The sequence below is a fragment of the Prionailurus viverrinus genome, chromosome C1, assembly GCF_022837055.1.
Source record: "Prionailurus viverrinus isolate Anna chromosome C1, UM_Priviv_1.0, whole genome shotgun sequence".
Classification (NCBI taxonomy): domain Eukaryota; kingdom Metazoa; phylum Chordata; class Mammalia; order Carnivora; family Felidae; genus Prionailurus; species Prionailurus viverrinus.
In genome coordinates this window covers 77,441,917-77,465,400 of record NC_062568.1, presented here as the reverse complement: position 1 = coordinate 77,465,400, position 23,484 = coordinate 77,441,917, and the positions used below count along the sequence as shown (strand labels likewise).

The window sequence follows — 23,484 nt, the reverse complement described above, 5'->3', positions numbered from 1 at the left end:
TGTGTGTGTGTGTGTGTGTGAGAGTAGTGTAGAAGAGGTAGAAAGTTTTTTACAAGTTACGCTAATGAGAGAAAGAAAAAAATATTTTGAAAGGATAGAGAAGTGTTAAGACCCAGAAAAATAGAATAATAAAGGGAATAGGAAGGCAGAGAAATGAACCGTATGTTCTTAAAAGTAAGAAGTATCAGCCTGACCCATACATGCTTGAAGTACAATTTTTGGTCCAAAAAAAAATTTCTTTCTGGTATATCTCAATAGGAAGCTTGTAAATTACTAACTTTCCTATCTCTACTTTTTCTGCCATAGATGTTAAAAGCCATATTATTCTTTAAAGATATATTTCTTTTAAAATATACCCTAAAATATTAAATACACTTTGAGTTACTTTGGTGAGTGAACTTTTGATTCAGTTTTGTAAAATTTTATCTGGTTTTTTACAGATAAAACAATTTTACAGTTTTATATCTAAATTTTAATTGTTCTGTTAATGCTGATTTTTATTTTTATCATGATTTAACCTTTTTTCTTTTCAGATTTATTCCGTGGGTTTTGATTTTCTTTTTTTTCTTTCTTTGCAGCCTCGTTTGGACCAAGCTAACCACTCCTTTGAAAATTCAGAATTGGCAGATTTGGATAAGTTGAGATACAGGCATTGCCTTACAACACTCACAGTCCCAAGAAGATGTATAGGATTTGCAAGGAGGCGAATTGGCAGAGGTGGAAGGTATACTATTTGTCTTGACCTGATTTTTGTTTTACAAGGTAGAAGGGAACTAATTCTTCCAGATAATATTTGGTTTTATATTGCTTTTCAGGGTCATAATGGACCGAATATCCACAGAACATGACCCAGTCCTGAAACAGATAGACCCTGAAATGCTGAATGGTTTTTCAAGCTCTTCCCAAACTATAGACTTCTCTTCTAATTTCACTCGGACCAATGCTTCCAGTAAACATTGTGAAAACAGACTGTCCCTTTCTGAAATATTAAGCAATATCAGATCATGTCGACTACAGTGTTTCCAGCCAAGGCTACTAAATTTACAGGACAGTGATAGTGAAGAATGTACCTCAAGAAAATCAGGGCAGACTGTGAACAATAAAAGAGTTTCTGCAGCATCTGTAGCTTTATTGAACACCAGCAAGAATGGCATATCAGGTAAGCTGTCACTTTGTTAAAAATATATCCTGCTCTTTTTTCCGACTTAATTTTCATTATCCACTAAATAAGGGCTCAGGACACCGGGTGTTGTATGGAAACCAATTTGACAATAAACTTCATATATTGAAATAAATAAATAAATAAATAAACAAACAAATAAATAAATAAGGGCTCAGGGTAAATTTTGAAGGTTTATTTTCATAATCACATCATGGAAAAGAATTTTATCTTAACCTATTATATTTTTGTTTTCCAGCCTAAGAAACTAAACCCTAGTATTGTGGTTCACATTTTAACCAATGTCATGATACCTATTAAACCAGACTTATATTTTGAGTGTGTGTGCCTGGTATGGTGAATGTGTAGGCAGAATGCATAGGGAGTTCCCTATGGGTAAAGTGGTTAGAAGCTGCTACCAGAGTATCATAACCATAGTGTGCATTTGTTAAAGAAAAGTTTCATTTTTGTGTATATTAACTTTGCTCAAATGTAGGCATTGCTCCTCCAGAGTACCATTGAAAGCTTTCTTTCTGAAAAATGATTTTTTAAGAGTCTCCCTATGAATAGTTGTAATTTTGTCTGATAGCTAACCTCTGATTGAGACTAGAAAGCATTTTTCATTTTAAGAAACACTGTGCTCAATTTAATATTTTTATGACATGTACATTGTAAATAATGTATAGTATCTAGAAAATCTAAAATGTAATTTTGATTTGTTTTTATCTGTGGATAGTCTTCTCTTTATCACATATATAAGTAGGTATAATTTTGAATATCCTTATGATATATACAAACACTGCATGGTATCCAGAGTCAAAACTAAATGTGACTTGACTCACACTGTTGATATCCTTTCTTCTTGTAAAATGTGAATGTTTCTAAATTCTTTCCTGGATGTACATTTTACTAAGTGAAATTATGTTGAACCTCCTTAAAGTGATTTTAAAGCATTTTATTTGGTCTCAGTAGTGTTCAGTCATTTTTAGTTACTGGACTGCTTATTTTCAGACTTGACCTAGACATATGTCTGTTCAAAGATTATAATGGAAAATTGGATTTGTTTGAATGATTGGAAGTTGACATGTCATTTCTCCAAATTAGTTGGTTAATTTTCTCTTAAACTTAGGTAAGGAAAACGGTATCCTGTTATATAAGGTTCATGAGTTTGCGAAGTTTAATAAGCTTTCAAAGCCGAAATAAATACCTAATATGATTTGTGGTGGCAGGCTTCTTAGAAATCTAAAGGTAGTAGGAAGTTCATGAATATTAGGTCAGATTTTATTTCTGCCGACTCCCAAGACCATGTTCAAATTATTTAACTGAGCTAGAACTCCTGTATCAAAAATTACTCAAAATAATTTTTGCCAAAAGAGGAGTTTAAAAACATCTTGGAGCTCCTATGTGGTTCATTCACTTAAGTATCCAACTCTTGATTTCAGCTCAGGTCATGAATTCGTGGTTCATGAGATCGAGCCCTGCGTTGAGCTGTATGCTGACAACATAGAGCCTGCTTGGGATTCTCTCTTTCCCTCACTCTCTGCCCCTCCCCCATTCATGTGCTCACTCTCTCTCAAAATAAACATTTAAAAAATAAAACATCTAAAAATAGGCATTTATAATTAGATTTGACAGTGGATTGAGTTTCTTCTCTAATAATGTGTACCATAGCAAAATAATGATTTTGTTTCATCTCAACTTGAACATAGCCAGATATTTGCAACTTTCTGCTGTACATTGCCAACATACTCCAGAAGGATTTGACTTGACTCTTGTCCAGAAAATATGTATGGTTGTGTATGTTACAGTATCATCAATACTCTGTATGTATTGATCCAGAATACAACTTAATATAACTTAAATAATTCCATAATAGCTACCTGTAGAATTTTGTGACACTACCATACATCAGCATAAAATAAGCATTTAAAGTGTCTTAGGCATGCGATGCCTGGGTGACTCATTTGTTTAAGCCTCCAACTCTTGATTTCAGCTCAAGTCATGATCTCACAGTTTGTGGGATTGAGCCCCAAGTCAGGCTCAGTGCTGACAGCACGGAGCCTGCTTGGGATTCTCCCTCCCTCTCTCTCTCAAAATAAATAAGCTTTAAAGTATCTTAGGCATACGTGCACTTTTTAGGTAACTTAAGTGACAAATACATGATGTTAACATCATAGACAGTAAGGTTTTTTATTTTTTGCCTTTCCCCTACCATTAAAAAAAAAAAAAGTGTTCTTTTTGGTCTGTATTAATTTTTCCTGCCTTACATTTTTTAGTATTCTCAACAGAGTACCATTTCCTTCTTTCGTTGATAAATCTCAAGGCTTAAGCAACATCTAAGCTACATAGAGTCAGTGTTTTTAAGTAGAATTTGTCAAATATATGTTTAAATCTGTTACTAGAGTAAAGGATTTTGTTTGAAATTTTCCTTCTCTGCTGTGACCATCTAGTCATGGAGGCCACAAGGTTTTTGTTTTGTTTTTAATAAATACGTTAGGTTTCAAAATATTAGGAACAGGTATATAAATGCATAATGGAACAAGTGTTTTAACAGCATTTTTGTAAAAAGTTGAAAAGCTCTGACAATTTTAGGTACCCATTTGCACCAGTGGATTCCATTACAATTCAGTAAATTTTGATAAGAATTCTTTCATCTATCTAAAGAGAAGGATGTAGGAGTTTTTAAAAAGTTACATTTTTATATTTGATGGACAGAGACAAAAGAATTGAATCTTCGTAGATTTGATTTCTTTTAATCTTTGTCTTTATTAATACTGTTGCCTTCTGCTTCTTCTTAATGGACTTGGTCATGAGAGCATGTGTGTCTTTAAGAGTTTAACAAAACTGACACAGGACCATATTTTTATGTTGCAGAGTATGTCACTGATCTTGGCAATTATAAGTACTGAGTTTTCTGTTTCACAGCTGGGAAATCTCAACAAATAAAGGGTTTAATCAGAAGTAGAAACTGCGGCTGCCTGGGTTGCTCAGTTGGTTAAGAGTCCTACTCTTGATTTTGGCTCAGGGTCATGATCTCAAGGTTGTGAGATCGAGCCCTGCATTGGGCTCTGGGCTGGGTGTGAAGCCTGCTTAAGATTCTCTCTTCCTCTCTTGGGGCGCCTGGGTGGCTCAGTTGGTTAAGCATCTGACTTCGGCTCAAGTCATGATCTCGCGGCTTGTGAGTTCGAGCCCCACGTCAGTCTCTGTGCTGACAGCTCAGAGCCTGGAGCCCGCTTCAGATTCTGTGTCTCCTTCTGTCTGCCTCTCCCATGGTCATACTCTGTCTTTCTCTGTCTCTCAATAATAAATAAAAGTTAAAAAAAAAAAAAAAAAAAGATTCTCTCTTCCTCTCTCAAAAAAAAAAAAAGAAATAGAAACTCTATACCTTTGACCATAATATTTATTTATATCCCAAGTTTCTTAGTTCTTAAGAAAAAAAAACTTGAACTTGAGGGCTAGTGGCGAAGAATATTCCTACTTTTATGCTGTTAATAACCTAGTTAATATTTTTCAAGTCCTGGGGCACCTGGGTGGCTCAATCATTGAGCATCTGACTGTGGCTCAGGTCATGATCTCACCGTTTGTGAATTCGAGCCCACATCTGGCTCTCTGCTGTCAACACAGAGCCTACTTTGGATCCTCTCTCCCCCTCTCTGCCCCTCCTCCACTCACTTGCACACACTCTCTCTCAAAAATAAATACACATTTAAAAAAAATTTTTTTTCAGGTCATAATTCCTGTGTCCTAAAGAATATCTAATTGTTATTTTTGATATCATACTTAAAGGACTTAAAACAAATTAAAATGTATGTCCTAGGTATTAGAACTAGAACTAAAGACTTCATTTTAAAGCAAAGACATATCTTATTAACTATTAAGTAAAATAAAGATCTGTTTTCTTAATTGAAAAACTCTTTTCAAAGAATAGAAGTAGGACAGAGAAAGGAAAGATGGATTGTGCTGAACATGGCAAGTGAATAACCAAGGATAGATAATGATTTAGAATTATTATATGGAAAGCACTCTGCTAAGTGTTTAAAAGTTGCGAGGTTTTGTAAGACAATAATCCCTACCTTCAAGGAGCTTACAGCACATGGCAAGTATTACATTCTTTATATAAATAGATCAAAGTTTTTAGTCATTTGAAACTGCACTATTATTTAGCTCTTTTTTTTTGAGATATTGTTCTTAAACCCCAAACTCCGAAATGAAATTGTATTTCACATCTAACAGTAGCTTTGCTTGGGGCACTTGGCTGGTTCAGTCGGTAGAGCATGTGACTTGATCTTGAGGTCATGAGTGCAAGCCCCATGTTGGGCATAGAGATTACTTTAAAAATGAATGAATGAATGAATGAATGAAGCAAGCAAGCTTTGTTCAGATTTGAAGAGATGGATTAGTTTACATTCAGTCTTGGTTTTGACTAATGCATGGTTGCAAATGAACGCTTTTTTTTCCTCATCTTAGTGTACTGAGTAGGTACCAGCACCCTTTTTGATCAGCTTCAAATATCTTACCATTACCAATTTGTAAGAACATCAATTTGAACAGTGTTCCAACAGAAATTCCTGATTTTTTGTTTCTTTTTCCATTCTTTCTTTTTTTTTTTTTTTTTTTTTTTAATGTTTATTTGTTTTTGAGACAGCACAGCTCCATGCAAGTGAGTGGGGAAAGGGCAGAGAGAGAGGGAGACAGAGAATCCCAAGCAGGCTCTGCACTGTCAGTGTGGAGCCCCACGCAGGGCTCAAACTCAGGAATCCTGAGATCACAACCTGAGCTGAGATCAAGAGTTGGGACGCTTAACTGACTGAGTCACCCACATGCCCCCCACCATTCTTTCTTAAATTGCCATAAAATGTTTGCAAGTATAAAAAGTTCTTCAATAAATAGAACTACATTTTAACAATGAGCTAAGGTATTCACAAGGATTTATTTTTTGAGTTAGGATTGCTTCCAAAGGTGAGAAATAGATTCAGATTTCAGAAATTAAAAAGATTTTAGTTTGATTGCTAAAGGAAATAATATTCAAATTTCAGTTGTAACTATTTAGGTTGGGTGTCAGAAGTTTAAATGCGTCTTTGAAGATTTCATCTTTGGGGGCGCCTGGGTGGCTCAGTCAGTTAAGCATCCGACTTCGGCTCAGGTCATGATCTCATGGTTTGTGAGTTTGAGCCCCACATCAGGCTCTGTGCTGATAGCTTTGAGCCTGCTTCAGATTCTGTGTCTCCCTCTTTCTCTGCCCCTCCCCCTGCTCATGCTCTGTCTCTCCCTGTCTCTCAAAAATAAATAAATGTTAAAAAAAAAAATTAAAAAATAAAAAAAAGATTTTATTTTTTTTAAATCTCTATACCAGCGTGGGGCTCAAACCTACAACCGCAAGATCTAGAGTTACACATTCCATCAGCTTAGCCAGCCAGGTGCCCCTTAAATGAGTCTTTATTTTTTTTTTATTTTCACATTTCATTTGTTCCTTATTCCTTATCCCCCTCACCCTTCACTCCTGACCTCGCCTCCCATCTTCACCCTTTCTACCCACAGTTTTGCAGTTTATTCGTGAGTTTGCCTTTAACTGTGACAGTTACATTACAGGATGTGTATAGTCCTAGACACATAATGTCAGCTTTCAAGGATTGAAGCATTTGTCCTCAGAGTAGCTCAGAGTGGCTTATGTGAACTTTCACCTGACTCCTCACTAAGACATACAAGGTTTAAAATAGGTTGTCCAGGGACGCCTGGGCAGCTCAGTCAGTTGAGTGTCTGACTTTGGCTCAGGTCATGATCTCACAGTTCATGGGTTCGAGCCCTGTGTTAGCCTCTGTGCTGACAGCTCAGAGCCTGGAGCCTGCTTCAGATTCTGTGTCTCCCTCTCTGTCTCCCTCCTCTGCTCATGTTCTGTCTCTCTCTGTCTCAAAAATAAATACAAACATTAAAAAAAATTTTTTTAAATAAAATAGGTTGTCCATCTTCCCCCACCCCCATCAGCCCCAAATCTGTCTTTTAAAACAGACAAACAAAAATGCATATAGTCAGCTTTGCTTAATAAAGCATATATTAAGACTTTTGTAACAAAGACCTACCTTGTAGATGGAGAATACTGGATAATATATTCATCTTGACTTTTAGATCTTTATTACCACATTAGATGTTCTTCATTAAGCTATGAAAACTTGGTCTAGACTAGTGTTTTAAAAAGTTCATAGCTTCCCAAGAATACACTGTATTAGCCCACTTGGAGAAATACTGTGTTAAAAGAGAATTTTGAAAAGGCACACACGCAGGGGCACCTGGATGGCTCAGTCAGTTGAGCATCCAACTTTGGCTCAGGTTGTGATCTCATGGTTCTTGAGTTCGACCTCTACATCTGTCATGCTCTGCTGACAGTTCATGATTTTGGCTTGGGTGGTGGTCTCGTTGGTGAGATCCAGCCCCAAGTCAGGCTCTGCGGTGGCCGTGCAGAACCTGCTTGGGTTTCTCTCTCTCTCTCTCTCTCTCTCTCTCTCTCTCTCTCTCCCCCCCTCCCTCCCTCCCTCCCTCCCTCCCTCTGCCTTTTTCCCGCTCCCGCACACACAGGTGCCCTCTCTCTCAAATAAAAATTAAAAAAATAAAAAGGCACACACAAGGACAAAAACCATATGTTCATACCCTGTTATGAGATGGTCATCCAAAAGTTCCAGAATGTATTTCTATTAGATTTTTCTTTTTAGTTAATCAACAAAACTATACAAAGTTAGCAAATACTTGTAAAGATTTCACACATACTGAAGAATATCTCTGTGGGCCCAAGGTTAAGAAACCAGCATAAAGTCTAGGGGAGATACCTTGAGTATATTTTTAGTGGATCTGTCAAAATACGGGAGGGAAAGCTGATAAGGGGTCAACCTAGCAGACCACCATATAGGAATCACATCCTTGAAAGGTAAAAGGTGACATGAAGAATACCTAGGACTTTTGAAAGTAAAATCAACATTCCAAGGATGGTAACAAGTATTCTCACAAAAACTACATGGATTCATCTGGTAAATAAAGCAACTGATAAATCTAAGATAGGTAATAAGCCAGGTGTAAAGAAGATAGCCAGGAAGGTTAGGGGCTTTACTGAAAAACAGAGTTTTGGTTATATACACAAAATATTTAGAAATGCAGGTATGCCACTAATGTATAGAATGACATATTTGCATATATAATGAGGAAAATTCAGTAATATGTATACCTATCAGCATGTGTTAACTACAGAAATTTGGAAGTTACTCAAGTAAAAAGACACTTCCATCCATCTGGATTTTAAGGAAATATTGCTACCTTCACAAAACAATCAGTTTTGTGGTTACTTTTAAACTGGCAGGAATTGGAGGGCATGGGGTAGGGTAGATTATGACCAGCATAAATTTTACTTTTAAGCTAGCACCGTGTAAGCAACTAGTAGAAAGAACTTGGCTTGGCCCTAAGCAAGAGAAGCAGGTAAGGCTTCTTTCTTGCATATTCCCAGTTGCCCTTTTGCCACTACACGCACCACCACCACCCCCACCCCCCCCCACCTCAAAGCTAGGCCCCTAATTTCTAAACAGTCTTCTTCACACTATAACTATGACTTTTTCTGACCTGTTTTAACTTTTGCCTCTTGATGATTGTAAGTCAACGTAAGAAATATTTAAGTAATTTATGAAAGGAAACATAATTAGTAGGAAAGGTACTTTCCATCAAACACCTGTCTCCACCTACCATTAGGTCAACTCTAAGAATGATAGTTCAGTACTGTGTCTGTGCTATTAAAATTATACATTTCTTACTGCTTTCCACCTAACAAAAGGAAAGAGGTCAGTTAGGGTGTTTTGTATGTGTTCCAATTCTGTGTCATGATTACTAATTGCTCTTTTTGTCTAAAGAGTTGAAAATGATATGAAATAATGCTCTAGAAAATTCCGAATGAGGAACTTTATAGTAAAGAAAGAGCTAGAGGTCAAGAATGGATATAACATGCTGAGCTTGAAGTAACGGGAAGGAGAAAAAAATAAATGTCATTTTTTAAGGCATATCCATATTATAGAGTTAAATTGAGTTTATATTAGTAATTCTTTTTTTTTAATGCTTTTTTTTTTTAATGTTTGTTTATTTTTGAGACAGAGACAGAGCATGAACGGGGGAGGAGCAGAGAGAGAGAGAGACACAGAATCCGAAGCAGGCTCCAGGCTCTGAGCTGTCAGCACAGAGCCCGACGCGGGGCTCGAACTCACAGACCATGAGATAGTGACCTGAGCCGAAGTCGGACGCTTAACCGACTGAGCCACCCAGTCGCCCCTATATTAGTAATTCTTAACCAGTAATGGGATCAGGGGTGACATTTTTATTATTAAAATCAGCCAGGGTTTAAAAAGGTTAGGAAACAGTGACCATTAATTTGAATAATTTGGATTGAGCCTTGATTGGTTAGGATTTTAATGCGTTTCTTTTGTTTTTTTTTTTTTAATGTTTATTAGAGCATGAGCGGGGGAGGGGCAGAGAGAGAGGGAGACACAGAATCCGAAGCAGGCTCCAGGCTCCAGGCTCCGAGCTGTCAGCACAGAGCCTGACGCGGGGCTCAAACTCAGACCATGAGATCGTGACCTGAGCCGAAGTCAGATGCTCAACCAACTGAGCCACCCAGGCGCCCCTTAATGCATTTCTGATGAGGAAAAAAGATGGGGTTCCTGAGCAAATTAATGGTCTCAACAAGACAGGGCAATAAACAGATATAACCCCACCCCAAAACAGGCAATTTTATCAGCATTCCTTTTTAATATATACGTAAATGATCATCCATTCATAAAAAACAAGCAGAACCATCTATAGTTGGCAACACTTTGTTACTCATGGACTACCAACCAAAAGTAATTTTTTTAACTTTTGAAAAAAAATGTTTAATGTTTGTTTATTTTTGAGAGAGACAGAGTGCAAGTGGGGATGGGCAGAGAGAGAAAGGGAGACACAGAAGCCAAAGCAGGCTTCAGGCTCTGAACTGTCAGCACAGAGCAGGACAGTTGCAGGCAGGGCTCGAACTCACAAACCATGAGATCATGACCTGAGCCAAAGTTGGGTGCTCAACTGACTGAGCCACCCAGACGCCCCCAAAAGCAATTTTTTAATTAAAAGAATGCTATTTGTTCTTTCTACTAATTTAAGTACATACTTATTCTGAATTAGTGAGATTTTATGATGTTCTGGCTTAAAAGATTTTAGAGAAGATTCTCATTGTTCTCATTTCTCTCTCAATTTTGAAGTAGCTGTTAAAACTGTATTCACTTAATTTTCTTCCTCATTTAAAATTAATCACTGTGACTCCCACCTTTTCACCACAACAAAAAACTTAGCTCTAGATAAACTTAACACTGGATTTGAGGGACTAGACCATGCTAACACCAGATTCCAACCAAGTTCATTTAATTTGAATTGGCACAATCCTTTATACACATAAGACTTATTAAACATATTTATTTGGGTTTAACTTAAGAGTTTTCCTTCCTGCCTTTTATCTAATAAACTATTTTTCATCTCTTTCCCAAGGTTTTCAAACAACTGGAAATTTATGAATACTTCACATTTTCATTTGATTTTGAAGATTGTAAATTTAGAATTAAAAATGTTTTTTACACTTAAAAATAGAACACTTGCAATGAATTTAACATGTGCAAAGAAAAACATTTGATTTTGTTGGTAATTCAGTAAGATAACTAATGTGTACTTCAAAAATGCAGGTAATATTAAAATTTTAGAGTGCGTACTATCATAGCCCCAGGTCTTTGAATCTTCTAAAAATAAAATTGCTATCTAAGAACTTTTTTTCCTTCATAGCCCAATACAAACTTTAAATGATAACGTTGTCGAACAGAAATGAAGGCTTATTTAATGTTTTGTCCATCTCTGGGGCCTAACTCCCTTTTAATAGAAAATAGACTGTATTTATTCAAAGCTTGTTATATGTCTAATTTACCATCACATTTTTTTAAATTTCTCCTTTGTAGTAAATGGAAAACTTGGGGGAGTAGTCAAGAGTAACCTAGGTTCAGGCTGTGTCCTCTTCTAGCTAAATTCCTTTAGGTCCTGTTAATGAGACTTTAGGTCCAATTGATGAGATTGCTCACTTGCATTTAAAGGTTGGCTCATATTAGTTGCTATTCCTTTATATGTATCTTTTCTTTCCAACTACACTTTTGGACTTTATAGCTGGGACCCTCCTTTTGCCTTTTATTTTGCCATGTATTCACTTAACTCTTAATGTAGCACTCTGCATCATCGTAAATAGTAAATACTGATTGACTGAAAGAGATAGGAGAGAGGAAAGAAAGCAATGAAGAAAAATAGAGCAAATTTACTCTAGTAGTACATGTATTCTGATCTGATTTAATACTTCTTGATTTTGATAATGTACTGACTTCTATGGAAATAGCTTATGTCCTCTAAGTCAGTTTATCAGTGATTTACTTGAAAATTAATGAAAATTTTTTACATTTCTTTGAGAAAAATGCTTTCCTCTTATAACTTTTTCTTGGCTAATCTTATAAACAAACGTTTTAGATGTCTCATTTTTACTTGAAATCTACTGTTAACACAGTTGGTCACCCCTTGATTGCATCTGAGGATATATTCTGTCTTTAGTTTTCTGAAGAGTTCTCTGATTTCTAACCCATATTTCTATAGATAAGACTTATTTTAGCATCAAATCTGTTGGCTTGAACTACAGTTACTGATTGTGCAAGGTGAACACCTTTGTCATCTACTCTGATTTGTAACCAGGGAAAATGTCCTAGATGAGAACCAGCAGTAAGAATCCTTTATAGTTCTGCAGATGGTCCTGCTTTCTTAATAAGGCTATCACTTAGTCATCATCATTATTATTTGTATTAATAAATCAGTTTTCTCATTATATACTTCCACAATGTAGAGAGCTAAGAATGATCCCAAAGACACGAAGTCTGAATAAGTAATAGAATCCTCATATTAGGACTATTTTGTACAGTATAAACACTGCATGTAGGAACTTCTTTTGGCATGTGATTTTAGAAGATCATGGATATTAACATAAACCACTTTTGCTTTTTATTGAGTTTCTTGCTGATGTATGATTTGCACTTGCTTTTCATCTTAATTGTGCAATAATTTTATATTGTATTCTATTTGTGTTGTGCAAAGTACTTTAAAACATACTTCTGAACTGAATGTCCTTTGCCAGTAACAGGGGGTATCACAGAAGAGCAGTTTCAGACACATCAACAGCAGTTAGTTCAAATGCAAAGGCAGCAGCTTGCTCAGCTTCAGCAGAAACAGCAATCTCAGCATTCCTCGCAACAGACGCACCCAAAAGCACAGGTGAACCTGTCTTTTAATCGTGGTTGTTTCCTTTTTCTTCTTTAATTACATAGTTTTGTACAATTTTGTCAAGTCAAAGATAACCTTGATAAACTAATGTATATTTAATGAGGAGAATACTAGAGTCAAATATGGTATTTGTAATTTAGGAAAGAAACCACATTGTTTTAGAGGGGTATTGAGAATTTGTGGAAGGAATTAGATACTCTTAGAATTATCATCCCCACCCCTACTCTGCCTCCAAAACTTTTTTTCCCCAATCTTAACCCCTTCCTAAACTGTGTTTTTAAGTGCCATTTGGGTGTGCCCCATGACTTAGGAGGTAATTTTCTTGAATTGTCCACTAAATCCAAACAACATAGTCCCTTGCCTCTTTGAATCACATTTCCCTGAAGAAAAAAATTGCCACTAGGTGACGTTTTCCATTGGCACCATTAGACGAATATGCTAGGGGTTAAGAACAAAAATACTTTCTAAAATTGCAATTGCCGGAAGAAAGAAACCCTGCAAACACCTTGATATGAGCCCTATAACACTTATTTTGAAGTTGTGGCATCCAAAACTGTATGAGAATAAATTTCTGTTGTTAAGCCACTAAAAAGTGTAATTGAAAAGTTTGTTTGAAATTTGAGCCATCTGAAAGAAATAAATCTAATACTTTAGGTCTTAAGTTTTCTTACTTCATAATTCCAAAAGTAACTCTGAAGTAATAACTGAGGTTAACTCAATCTTTGTTGTATTCTGTGAGCTCTCAGGCCAGCGTCTGCTGATAGTAGGTCAGTTCATTCTCAGAGGGTCACTAAATACACTGACCTTGGAAATCCTGAATCCAGCAACATGAAAATCTCAGTGACACCAGGAGCCCTCAGCACTCCTCTAGCATCCGGGTGGATTTGGGACTAGCCTGCATTCTGGAGCTATTGGCTGACCTGTTTCATGCAGAATCAAGAGGAATGGCCATTAAACTTGCCTTTGTTTGCTTTTTCTGAATCTCTCGGGTAACTAGCCTACTTGCGAGGTTAGTTAGGCAAGACATGTTTTAAATTGTGACAAAAAGGATGGTTAAATCTCATTTTGTCCCTACTATCTAGATTGTCAAGTATTTTTAAAGGCATTCTTTAACACTTACTGGAAAAATTAATAGAGCATAAAAGGTTTGAGGTTTTTTAATCCCCTAGTTCTTTCTCAGAAATAGTTGCTTCCCAATTTTTAGTCACTCCCTGCTTAAAAATGCCAAAAATAGTCTGTGGAGCCTTGGATCTCTTAATCTTAGCACTTACACCTGTTCAAGATGAAAAAGGAAACCACCTTTTGGGTTTGCCCATTTCTTAATATTCACATTCATGAAATCACATTTGAAAAATTGAGAGTTTAATTTTGTTCATTTTATAGGGCTCAAGCACCTCTGACTGTATGTCTAAAACACTTGACTCAGCCAGCGCCCACTTTGCTGCATCTGCAGTAGTCAGTGCACCTGTTCCAAGTCGCAGTGAGGTAGCCAAGGAACAGAACACTGGCCACAACAACATAAACGGTGTTGTCCAGCCTTCAGGTAAGCCTGTGGTTTCATGCGATACTTACTAGCTCGAGGTTGTAACTTACTGATTGGAGATATGGTGTTTGTTTTAAATACAAGGGGAAAAAAATCGTACAAGAAGTCAGGACTCCAGAATTTCTGAGGATAGGTGTGGCGGAATAGCTGCATATTTTCTGGAAATCACAGAGAGCCTGCTCCCTGTTTCCTCCTGCTCCCACTAGATACCTTCCTGTGTAACTCTCCATCCTGCCTGGTTTTATCCACATACTGTCAGTTGCCTCACATCTTAGGAAACATACTGAGCTAATCGCTAACCATCACGCTGGAATTATCCATGCATTGATAGGCAAAATATAATCCAGGTTGGTCTGTCAGTAAGTTTGAAATTGGGTTTACCTTCCCACTGGCACATACTCATGGGACTGCTTTCTCTGACTCCTCCTCTTGAAATACAGTATTACTCTGAAACCTTGTCTGCTTCTTACCACCCTGAGTCCTCAAAGACTTGCTGTTCCTATCAGCCTTCAGCTACTACTCAGACCCTAGGGTTTTTCCACTTGCTTTTAGATACACCCATGATCCTGATTACCCCGCCTTACTGATTCCTTGCATGCGTGAATTGTGATGGAATCCGACTGTCATTTCCACATGGTCTCAACCTCCAGAGAGGACCTCTCTGCCCTGTTGTTTCCTACTTTCCAAATGTAGACTTTTATGCAGGCTAGTAGAAAAATGTGTCTTTGGGTTGTAACAGGTAAGTATGTTGTGATCAGGAACTCTCTTTGGAGAGGCCATTATGTGGAAAGTTAATTTGGTATGTAATTAGAATACAAATGCTTGCACGGATTTTTATTAAACTCTGATTTTCTGAGAGTTTAATTAATGTCTCATGATACGAATTAAATGATGTTATTTTTCTCCTCCAGGAACCTCTAAAACGTTATACTCCACCAATATGGCTTTATCATCCAGCCCAGGGATTTCAGCTGTACAACTTGTAAGGACAGTTGGCCACACCACTACAAACCACTTAATCCCAGCATTGTGCACAAGCAGTCCTCAAACACTTCCCATGAACAATTCCTGCCTGACAAATGCAGTGCACCTCAATAACGTCAGTGTTGTTTCTCCAGTCAATGTGCATATCAATACACGGACTTCAGCACCATCGCCAACAGCCTTAAAACTTGCCACGGTTGCTGCCAGTATGGACAGAGTGCCAAAGGTTACTCCCAGCAGTGCCATCAGCAGCATAGCAAGGTGTGTGTGTGTGTGTGTGTGTGTGTGTATTTCTGGTACCATCCTGTCCCTTTCTGCTGGCTGTCCTATGGGAGGAAAAGGACATTTTTTACTGCAGTAGATGTCTATTGATTGACTTGCTTTTAACACATACTGAGTTCTACTCAGGGTAGAGCTCTGTGACTTAGATTATTTGTTTGAGGTCAATAGTGGGATGTTTACGTGCCAACCAGAAGCATAAAAAACAAGGGGGAAAAGCACATCAAATTGGGAACCATCAAGCCCAAAAAAATAAATCAAAGGATATTTTAGAAGCTTGAGTCTTCTACTGTTTTTTTGTAGCTTAGACAGTTGGGGAGGTTAGAGTTGTTACTGATTCCCACGTCAGAGCTTTAATTTTCAAATCAAAATTTGTGTTTTCTTCAACATTATAAGAAGAAAGTAAATTATTCTATGTATAAAAATTGAGACTCTTTTGGGATTAGCTAAATCTGTGATCATGTATTTCAGGGTATGTTTTTATATTTCTGTGATACTAGTACATGAGAGCAACGAATCAGAAAAAAACTTGACGTGCATGAGTTAATAACTTACTGCATGACCTTAAACCTATAAAATTACACTAGTGGAAAGTAATCTAAGTACTGTTGTGCTTCTGATGATGATTCTTTTTTTTTTAATTTTTTTTTTAATGTTTATTTATTTTTGAGACAGAGAGAGACAGAGCATGAACGGGGGAGGGTCAGAGAGAGGGAGACACAGAATCTGAAGCAGGCTCCAGGCTCTGAGCTGTCAGCCCAGAGCCCAACGTGGGGCTTGAACTCACGGACCGTGAGATCATGACCTGAGCCGAAGTCGGATGCTCAACCGACTGAGCCACCCAGGCACCCCTGATGATTATGCTTTTTGAGCATCATATGCTTCATCTATTGTAAAAAACTTGGATTGTCCTGTGTTACATATTTTCATAAGTAGTTTATCATTGGCTTCCCCCGAAATATTATGTTAAATTACTGTGTTTCCTAAGTAAACAATTATAATCAAGTAATTAGGAAATAATAGAATTTCTTAGATACACAAAACTTTTCCTCATTCCTGTATAGCAATTGTAAAAGTAGGAAATGTTCTTGTGAAGTACATGTTTAGTTGTAGTTACGTAAAACCGTATCTGTAAATACTGAGTGATAATATCATATTCTGGAGAGTATTAATGTTTATTTTACTCTTTGCCTTATTATAGAGAGAACCATGAACCAGAAAGATTGGGTTTAAATGGAATAGCAGAGACAACAGTAGCTATGGAAGTGACATAACCTAAAACGTGTGGCTTTGACCTGTGCTGATGGTGTGCAGTCATTCATATTCCAGCTGAATGCAAAAGGCGACACTCTGTGGATCACAGAGCGTAACAATGGACCTAAATGGACTACAGTATATCGGATATGAAATCGATATATGATGTATATTTTGTAAAATTGGGAAAATCACTACCTTGTAAAATAGTTTATTTGTATCATCAATATTATTTCTGTTACTTGAATAGTAGATATTCATCATCATGCTTTTGCACTTGAATTTGCAACTGAATGGATTTTAAAAAATAATTCTTTAATGGGATCATGAGCATGAAATGGGATCCTGCATCACTTGTTTTAACTATTTATTTTGCCATGTTTACATTTTGTATCTTGTAAAAATAAATCCAACTTTGTGTCTAAAAAGTTAAAGATTCATAGCTAGGAAATGAAATTCTTGTAATTTTTTTCTAAAGAAACTGTAAAGTTTTCACTTGGTTCATTTTGTTTCACAATTTGACTAGATGGACTTTTTGGTAAATACTAGTGGCATTTCACTGTCAAATATGAAGTTCAAGGCAAAATAGTATTTTCTATTACTGTGCAGGGGAAAGGGATGGATCGATACATGCAAATTTAATGTAGTAACTCACTTTTCCATATATTTTGAATGTATATTTCTATTTATAATACCAGTTTATAAAAAATAATTACACAGGAAAAACGGACTAGGAAAAATTATGCATCTAGCACATTTAAACTGTGCAGATAAGAAAATTTTTCAAGGATTACATTTTATCTGAAGACTGCATATTTTAACTGGCTTTAAAACTGTAACACACCACATAAAGGATATTTTACCAGGTATGTATTGCATCATATCATTGCAATAATTATTGGAAGTCTAGATATCGAGCCATCCCAGGTGTTGGGAGGGGGGGAGGGTTGTGGCAAGACTGTCTTTTCAATTTTGGAGAGTTTTCCTGTGGCTACAAGGCAAGTAACGGGTTGGAAAAAGTCTGACTGTAAGCGTTGGACACCTTCATAGTGTAGTGTTTTAGTGACTTTTTTTATACGGTTCTTGTAAATTAGATACGTGTAGTGGTGTTTCAGAATGTTTGTTTATGCACTAGTTCAGACAACTTTCCCTGTTACTTGTTCTTGATAAGTGAAAACTGCAGGGAAATAAAAATACATATCAAAACATGGACATGCTGCATATGTGTTTATTTCACAATGTGCACACAGCGTAAGTGAGAATTTAAGGGAGATGATAGCACTTAACAGCACTTTTCATTTTCACAGTGCTTTCCAAGCATTAATGAAAAGATTTGTAAGAAGCTCATCTGTGGGCACTATTGGGTTTCAGATAATCCAATATAAACTACCTTTGATATGAAAAGTTCTTAAAATAGTTTACGGAATGTAAGTAATTTGCAGTATAACATTCACTGAAATCTCATAAATGAGCCTCATTTTATAAATAAAAGTTTAGAGTAGAATTATATTGCAAGGGGGTTTTGTCAAGTAAGTACCGGGAAATGTAAATATTTTTAATGAATATGATTAAAACCATTTCAAACTTACATAATTTTATACTTTACATTTTTTATATCTGCAGTCCTGAAAGTTGTAAAATTGATATGTCAGTTGAATTAATGGGCCAAGATTTCTGCTGAGAGTGGTTTTTATTCAGGTCCTAAATGTGTAAAGCAATTTATGGTCAAAACCACAGAGAAAAATAAATTTAATTTCTTCATCGGTTGTGACCTGATAGGATCCATGCTCGTTTCTGCCATACTACCTCTGGAGTTAACTCATTGCTGATGATATAAAGGAAATAATTTTGATTTGATATGTATTATGACTGTGTTCATTCTGCTTATAGTGATGTATCTCCTTGCTATTAAGAACTTAACTTTAGTGCCAATTTTGGAGAAAGCTTTTTTTTCCATTTTACTAAGTAAAGCATGAAGTGAACTTGCCTTATGTGATATACATGTTATAAATAATTTAAGTAAAACAAAAGAACTATCCATTTGTACAGTTTCTGGAGATGTGGCAAACCCAGACCTTATCAAAGACTGGTGACCAAGTGATTTGTTCCTTTCGAAGTAAAATAGAAAACTAAGTCCTTCCTTATTTTGGTGGTTGTAACTGTCTCACAGGTGGCATTTCAGTTACTTGCACACACATTTTTCCAGTGCTTTTCAAAACCTTTCAAGTGATGAGAGACTTACCTTTCACCTTTAAGAACAGTTTGGTTTTGCGCTGGCCCCCCACTGGGCAGTACCACCCTATCTTGGTTTTGTGAGGAAACTAATGTTGATGTTGTAGTTCACTAAGCTTCCAGAGTTCTTGGAGAATGTGGGTTTTTTTGATGGGATGAGTAGGTTGGTTGTTTGGTTGGGTTCGGGGGGGGGGTTGTTTTGTTTTAAGCAAAAGGGCTACTCACGTCCTGTGGTATCTTGTAATTCGATATAGTTAGAAATATTTATAAACCATTTTTCTGCCTGCCTTTCCTAGTAATTCAAGATCATGTTCATGACCAGTTACTGTGATGTAGCTCTAAAGGTATTTGAGGATGTGTTGCATATCTTTCTTTTGCAAAAGACCAAAGGAAAAATAAATCTGTCTGGAGGGCAGATGTAAAAAATATATATATGTCACACACACTCATACCCCCACACACATTCTGTCTTTTTAAAAAATAGGGAATACAGTATTTGCACCTGTGCTTAGTGTTTATTACCAAGGTGGTTTTTTGTGGGGGGAAGAGCAAGAAGGAGGACTACTAATATTTCAGAAACTTATCCCTAGTATATACTGCTATATTAGAATTTAATGCTATACTTCGGACACTTTTTTTTTCATTAATAGTACACTTTTAACAGAAATGTTTCATTCTTTAATTAATTTGGCAAACTTAAATTTCAAAAGGTTAAGTGTATTTCAAATAATTCACTATTCTATCATGTAGGACGAGGGTTTTGTTTTTTTTTTTCTCGTTATTAATTGCAGTGTACTCATGGCTAACCTCATGGAGCATGTAGTTTTCTTAGTGACTTTTTCATTTAGTCCTAACAATCATGTAATGTACCAGTATTCTCCCCATTTTACGGATCAGGAAAATGAAACTTAGAGAAATTAGATAACTTGCCCTATGCCACCTAGTTGCAAAGTTACTGAGCCAGGAATTAGACTTAGGTAGTCCCCACACTTCTAACCACTGCCTCCCATCCTTAAAGTGGAAGAAGTGCCCTTCAAAGGAGAACTTACTGTACTTCTCAGTCCACTTACTGGCAGCATCTGTAGCAAGCCGAGTCTAAAACTTAATTAGGAAACAACCTCCCCCACTCTTACACCGCCAGGCAATTAATATTTTGTTTTCTGTTTCCCAGATTGAGTGCATTAGATCCAACTTTGGCTTCTAGCCATCCGACAAGGAAGCCCAAGCCAATCAGATTTTCCTCCTCTGTCTGCCAGACTCGCTAGTAAGTGCTTAAAGCTCTCAATCAGCACATGCGAGCAGAAGCTGGATCTGGGCCCAACATGGGGTGGAGTTTAGCCCTTGCTGGACCTTGGTTTCCCCATCTGTAAAATGAGCAAGTTACTAAAACTCCAGAAGGGAGGCCGGTGACAGGCATGGTGAAGGATTAAGTGTGGCCCGTGTGTCAGTGGTTTGTCACCAAGGAAGTAAATTATGTGGGAGCTAAGGCTGAGCATACAGTTAGTCCAGAGCTTCTTTTTGTTAAATCATTAACATCCGGCATACGGACAGTTGTATTCTATCGTATAATGCAGCCGAACTTGCATGGAAACAATTCTAAACAACTACAATGACAGTCCCAAGAATTCTGTACTTTTCAGAGGTGTTAATGGAGGAAACAAGACAGACGATAAGTACAGTAGAATGTCAATTTCTTGAGTGTGGTTTTAATCCCTTCTCCATTTAATTGGCATCTTCATATCTCTGAACTTGGATCATAGGACAAATGGTAAAATTAGCCTGTAAACATCTCCCCCAGCTCTGATACTGCAGGAATCAAATCTCCCACTTCTTTAGATGATTCACTTTCCAGAAGAGTCACTTTCCCTGCTATTGTCACTATCCCTTAACTTACCAGCACCATTCATAAGGATCAGTAACATCAGACCCTATATGCCTTCCTACCATGCCTTTTCCTTTTCCTATTATCAGAAGGGGAACTGTTTCTTATTTCAAACATGGACTGTAAGCGTTTTTAGCTGTGGCTTACTTCAAAGCTTGAAATTTTAACACAGGGAAGAAGAAGGTAACACTAAACCACATATTTCTCCAGCAATGACTTATTTGGTACCACATTTTAGGCTTGGACGACTTCTGAATGAGGTCTTCTGTGTCCTATTAAGAGTTCTGTGTGTACTTGAGATATTGTGTTACTCTCATAAAATCTCCCTCATAAGATCATTGCATCTTTGAACAAAACCCGTGTTTCACTGACCAACTGGTTAGAATCATATTGCAAGTCAAGATGATAAAGTCTCTGAATATTGACCCTCCCTCAGAGTGAACATTATCCTCAGGAAAGCCCCGGGTTCTGCAATTACCTTTGTTGTTACAACAAAAGAGATTGACTCCAATCACAAAAAGAAACTTACTCCATCTTCAGTATACAAACTATTGATTTGATCGATAGCATATTCTACAACAATGACATTTTCCTTTTGCCAAATTTGAAAACCTAACCATTAGCGTGTAGAAGAACACTGTGTTCTTCCTCTGCTAGATGCCAGGGCCACTGGAGGTCATGAGCACACATGGCTCCTGTCTTGCTGATGCCTGTCTCGTGTGCTCTTCTCACTGCCATAAGTATAAGTAGCTTTAGGTCAGTGACCACGTGAGCCCAAATTAGGGGTAGCCAAGATGTAGGATTTCAGCTTTCAACATGACATCTGTGCAATCTGCTGAGGCATAAACTATTACAAACAACCCATATGTGTAGGTTAGGAGTGTAGCACTAAACTGAAATCAAGGTGGCAATGGTTCTGTGTTCTCATCTGGAAGCTCAAGTAGGGAAGGATCCGCTTCTAAGTTTCCTCAGACTAGACAGAATTCACTTCCTTATGGCTGTAGAATTCATAGCAATTTGCTGCTTCATGGGCAATGGAAGACTGTTTCTGCCATGTGAAGTCTCTTGTCTCAGAGAAGCCTAGGTCTTCTTGGAGGGCTCATCTGATTAGCTCAGGCCCAAGCAGCCTGATCTGCTTTAACTTAGTCAACTGATTAAGGACCTTAATCACATCTGTAAAATCCTTTCACTTGCTCTACTCCAGTTAGAAGCAAGTTACAGGTCTTGCCCACATTCGAGCGAATTACACGAAGACCTGGATCCTAGGAGATGGGAATTATAGGGCCGCCTTAGGTGTGTCTGCCACACCTCTGTGATCAGATTAGCTCTGTCCCACTTACCACTCACCTCAGTCTTCCCCCATCTCAGTACCTTGGAATAACTTCAATAGAACAACGTATTTTTTATAGATAAAATGTAAGGTGGTCTTGTTGCACACATTTTGTTCTTTTATAAATCATAAATTTCACAACCCTGGGTGATAGGCAGGAGGTCAGGTCCAGCCTGGCCATATGGCTGGCCATCAGCAGCAGCATGTGGCACTGCAGTGGATGAGATTAGGTAGAGAAAGAGAAGGAAAAGCAGTCACGTGAGCAGCCGAAACTTAGTGTCCCATGTGGCCAGGAGAGGGGAGGAGGGCAGAAGGGACTTGGGTGGCAATCATGGAGGAGCAGCTGGTGATCGAAGGGCTTCTAATTTCCTTCGGAAGAACATACAGAGATAGAGTGAAAGTGGGTAGACATGAGTGATTTGGTTGGTAAGGAAATAAGAGGTGATGAGAGTTTAGCAGTGAGGTAAAAAGCCTGAGTTCAAGTCCTATCCAGCACTTCTGGCCATCACAAGCAGTTTGGAGAGTTCTGAAAAGTATAGATGTGTGGGATCTCATCCCAGGCTGGTTGAATCAAGATCTCCAAAAAGTGGGTAGAGATACCAGTATTTTTTAAGTTCTTTTGTCTCTTTGTTCATGTGATTGGTTAGTTCATTCGTTTTTTTGTAAGTTCAACAGACGGTGTTTGTTGGTTAGAGGTAAAGTTGGGAATATCTAGGCTAATCTTTTGTTTACTACTTGTAACCATGGACAAGTAACTGAAAAGCTCAGAACAGATTTCCTTATTTGTCAAATAAGAAGAGTTAAAGAATCCCTAGTTTCATTAGCTCCGAAGAATGCCTCTCACTGAGCAAGCTCCATGGCCACTAGAAATACTGCTGGGTCACCTGGGTGGCTCAGTCGGTTGAGTGTCTGACTTTGACTCAGGTCATGATCTTGCAGTTTATGAGTTGAGGCCCCACATCGGGCTCACTGCCGTCCACCTGTCAGTACAGAGCCTGCTTCACATCTCTGTCTCCCTCTTTCTGCCCCTTCCCTGCCTGTGCTCTACCAAAAATAAACAAATATTTTTTTTAAAAAAATACTGCTGAATATGAAGAATTCCTTATAACAAAGGCATTTCCCTACTTTAAGATTTTGACATTGTATGTTCTGAAAAAATAATTCTTACAGTTCATGAATTAAAATTGTGGTTATTTAAAATCTGTACAGCGATTTGTAAATATACCTCACACTTTCCCATTTCAGGCAATCAAAGTGCTAATCGCCCCCAGAACATCATTGTGCTCAGAGACAATTGTTCCCCTGTGATGGTCTAATAACAACTTTTCAAAGGTTTATTTATTCCAGTTTTAAAGGTCTTCAGGCTCTCTAGACCTCAGCTGTCAGTATCCCCTTTCCAACTGTATCTTGCTACTGTGGTATTTGACTACGAGGACAAAGTTACTGTCTTCAAGAAGCTGTTTCGGAGAATT

At 37.4% G+C, this 23,484-nt stretch overlaps 1 protein-coding gene across 2 annotated transcripts in view; it reads left to right on the top strand.

Moving 5' to 3' along the window:
* Window positions 1–18,555, top strand: part of EPC2 (enhancer of polycomb homolog 2) — a 120,218-nt gene extending 101,663 nt beyond the window's left edge. Inside the window, exons 9-14 of one of the 2 annotated variants that reach the window (XM_047871254.1) lie at window positions 579–724; window positions 816–1,159; window positions 12,369–12,499; window positions 13,892–14,051; window positions 14,963–15,296; window positions 16,516–18,555. In XM_047871254.1, coding sequence (XP_047727210.1) covers window positions 579–724; window positions 816–1,159; window positions 12,369–12,499; window positions 13,892–14,051; window positions 14,963–15,296; window positions 16,516–16,588 — 1,188 coding nt within the window. In that variant the 3' untranslated portion in view covers window positions 16,589–18,555. Of the gene's footprint in view, window positions 1–578; window positions 725–815; window positions 1,160–12,362; window positions 12,500–13,891; window positions 14,052–14,962; window positions 15,297–16,515 lie in introns of both variants that reach the window. The other variant, XM_047871252.1, reaches the window with a different exon arrangement.
* The last annotated feature ends 4,929 nt before the right edge of the window (window positions 18,556–23,484 follow it).